This window comes from Fonticula alba (assembly GCF_000388065.1).
Source record: "Fonticula alba strain ATCC 38817 unplaced genomic scaffold supercont2.1, whole genome shotgun sequence".
Classification (NCBI taxonomy): domain Eukaryota; order Rotosphaerida; family Fonticulaceae; genus Fonticula; species Fonticula alba.
The window spans coordinates 785,300-786,900 of NW_009242971.1; the positions used below are offsets into that span (position 1 = coordinate 785,300).

The 1,601-nt window shown below is 69.8% G+C and overlaps 1 protein-coding gene across 1 annotated transcript in view; it reads left to right on the forward strand.

Annotated features, from left to right (window-relative positions):
• The window catches only part of H696_00165 (hypothetical protein), a gene marked incomplete at both ends in the record, with an annotated part of 6,909 nt that extends 6,811 nt beyond the window's left edge, over positions 1-98 (forward strand). The window contains one exon of the mRNA XM_009494000.1: positions 18-98. Coding sequence (XP_009492275.1) covers positions 18-98 — 81 coding nt within the window. The remainder of the gene's footprint in view (positions 1-17) is intronic.
• Between the last annotated feature and the right edge of the window lie 1,503 nt (positions 99-1,601).

Here is a 1,601-nt window from a genome sequence, read left to right on the forward strand (position 1 = left end):
TTGACCACTACCTGCAGGAGCAGCTCGCTGGCCAGGCGTCGGAGGACCAGGACGACGGCCTGGATGTGGAGGTTGACCTGCTGTCCCGGCATCTGTAGCCCGCCTCCAGGAAGGGGAAGAAAAAGAGGCAGGCCCCGATGTTGGCCCTGCTCTTCCTGGGTGGTTTTTGTGTGTGGGGGGGGGGGGGGGGGGGGGTTCGTTCCCCCCCCCTTCCCCCTGGAGATCTTGCATGGTGTCCACCAAATACATGTGGCCACCCGTGCCTGTTCATTCCTTATCTGGAGTTTGGGGCTTGAATTGCAGAACCAGTGCCTCCGATCGGGGCGGGGGCCGGGAGTCGGGAGAGGGACAGCAACCAGAAGACAGATAGTCCGCGGCCTCTGCCCCCCCCCCCCCCGCCACCCCCCCCCCCCCCCCCCCCCCCCCACCCCCCCCCCCCCCCCCCCCCCCCCCCCCCCCCCCCCCGGCCCCCAGTGGGGGGCAGGCCCCGGGCGGGGGGGCGCTTGGGGCAAGGCCGGGTTTCGGGGGGCGTGGGGGGGGGGGGGGGGGGGGACTGGGATGCCAAGACCCGGTAGCCCCAACGATCAAGACCTTTCTGCGGGTCCATCAGCATGAGCGCCGGCTGCCTGTTGGTCCCACGTTCGGAAATCGTCACCCCGAGCGGGATCTCCTCCCTTGGCTTCCTTTTTGCCCCTGCCCTTGTTGGCCTTCCCAGCCCTTCTGTCTTTCTTCTTTCTCTCTCCCTCTCTTTCGTCCCCTTCCCCCTCCCCCTTCGCCCCTCCCCCTTCGCCCCTCCCCCTTCGCCCCTCCCCCCTCCCCCTCTTCTTTTCATTCTCCAGCCGCTGCCACGCCCCCCTTCGCCCCGACCCCCTGAAGTCTCATGCGTCCACTACTCATGTCACTGAGGCGGACCCACCCAGCGGGACGCCTTGCCTCCCTGGCTCCCCTTGCCGGCTTCTCCTCGCTGGCCTCCTCGGCGGAGAGCGCCTCGCCGCCGCCCTCCCCGCCCAGGCCACAGATGGACATCCGCTTTTCCCTGCCTGACGGCTCGGATCTGCTGGACGATCAGGCCAAGGCGGCGTATCGAGCCCGGGCCACCGCGCGATCGCGCATGCACCGTGAGTTGCTGCATGCCCGGCGGGCTGTGATTGCTCGCTTTGGCCCCGGGGATGGGGATGGGCACTTCCTTGACCGGCTACGCTGCGCGCTGGATCACCTGCCCCCGGTGCACTTTGACCTGCCGCCGAGCCGGGCGTCGCGCGCCTGCGGCGACCCCTCGGCCCCGGGCTGCCAGCCTCCCAGTGTGCGGGAGTGGATCGCGGCCAATCGCGAGCGCGATGTCCATGTGGACCTGTCCGACCCGGGCTCCGAGCTGGAGGGGATCGCTCCGTCCGGCATCGAAGACTCGACCCTGGCATCGGCCATGGCCGCGGCCCGGGGCGATGCCCTTGTTTGTGTGTGGTCCGGGCCGGAGCTGCTGGCCGTCCGGTCGCCGGGGTGCGTGCCGTGCAGGTGGACTTCCTCTCGTGCCTCCCCATTCCACGTGCCTGGCATTGACATGAGGCGCACCCGGCGGGCGTTCCGGTACGTTGCCACACGCC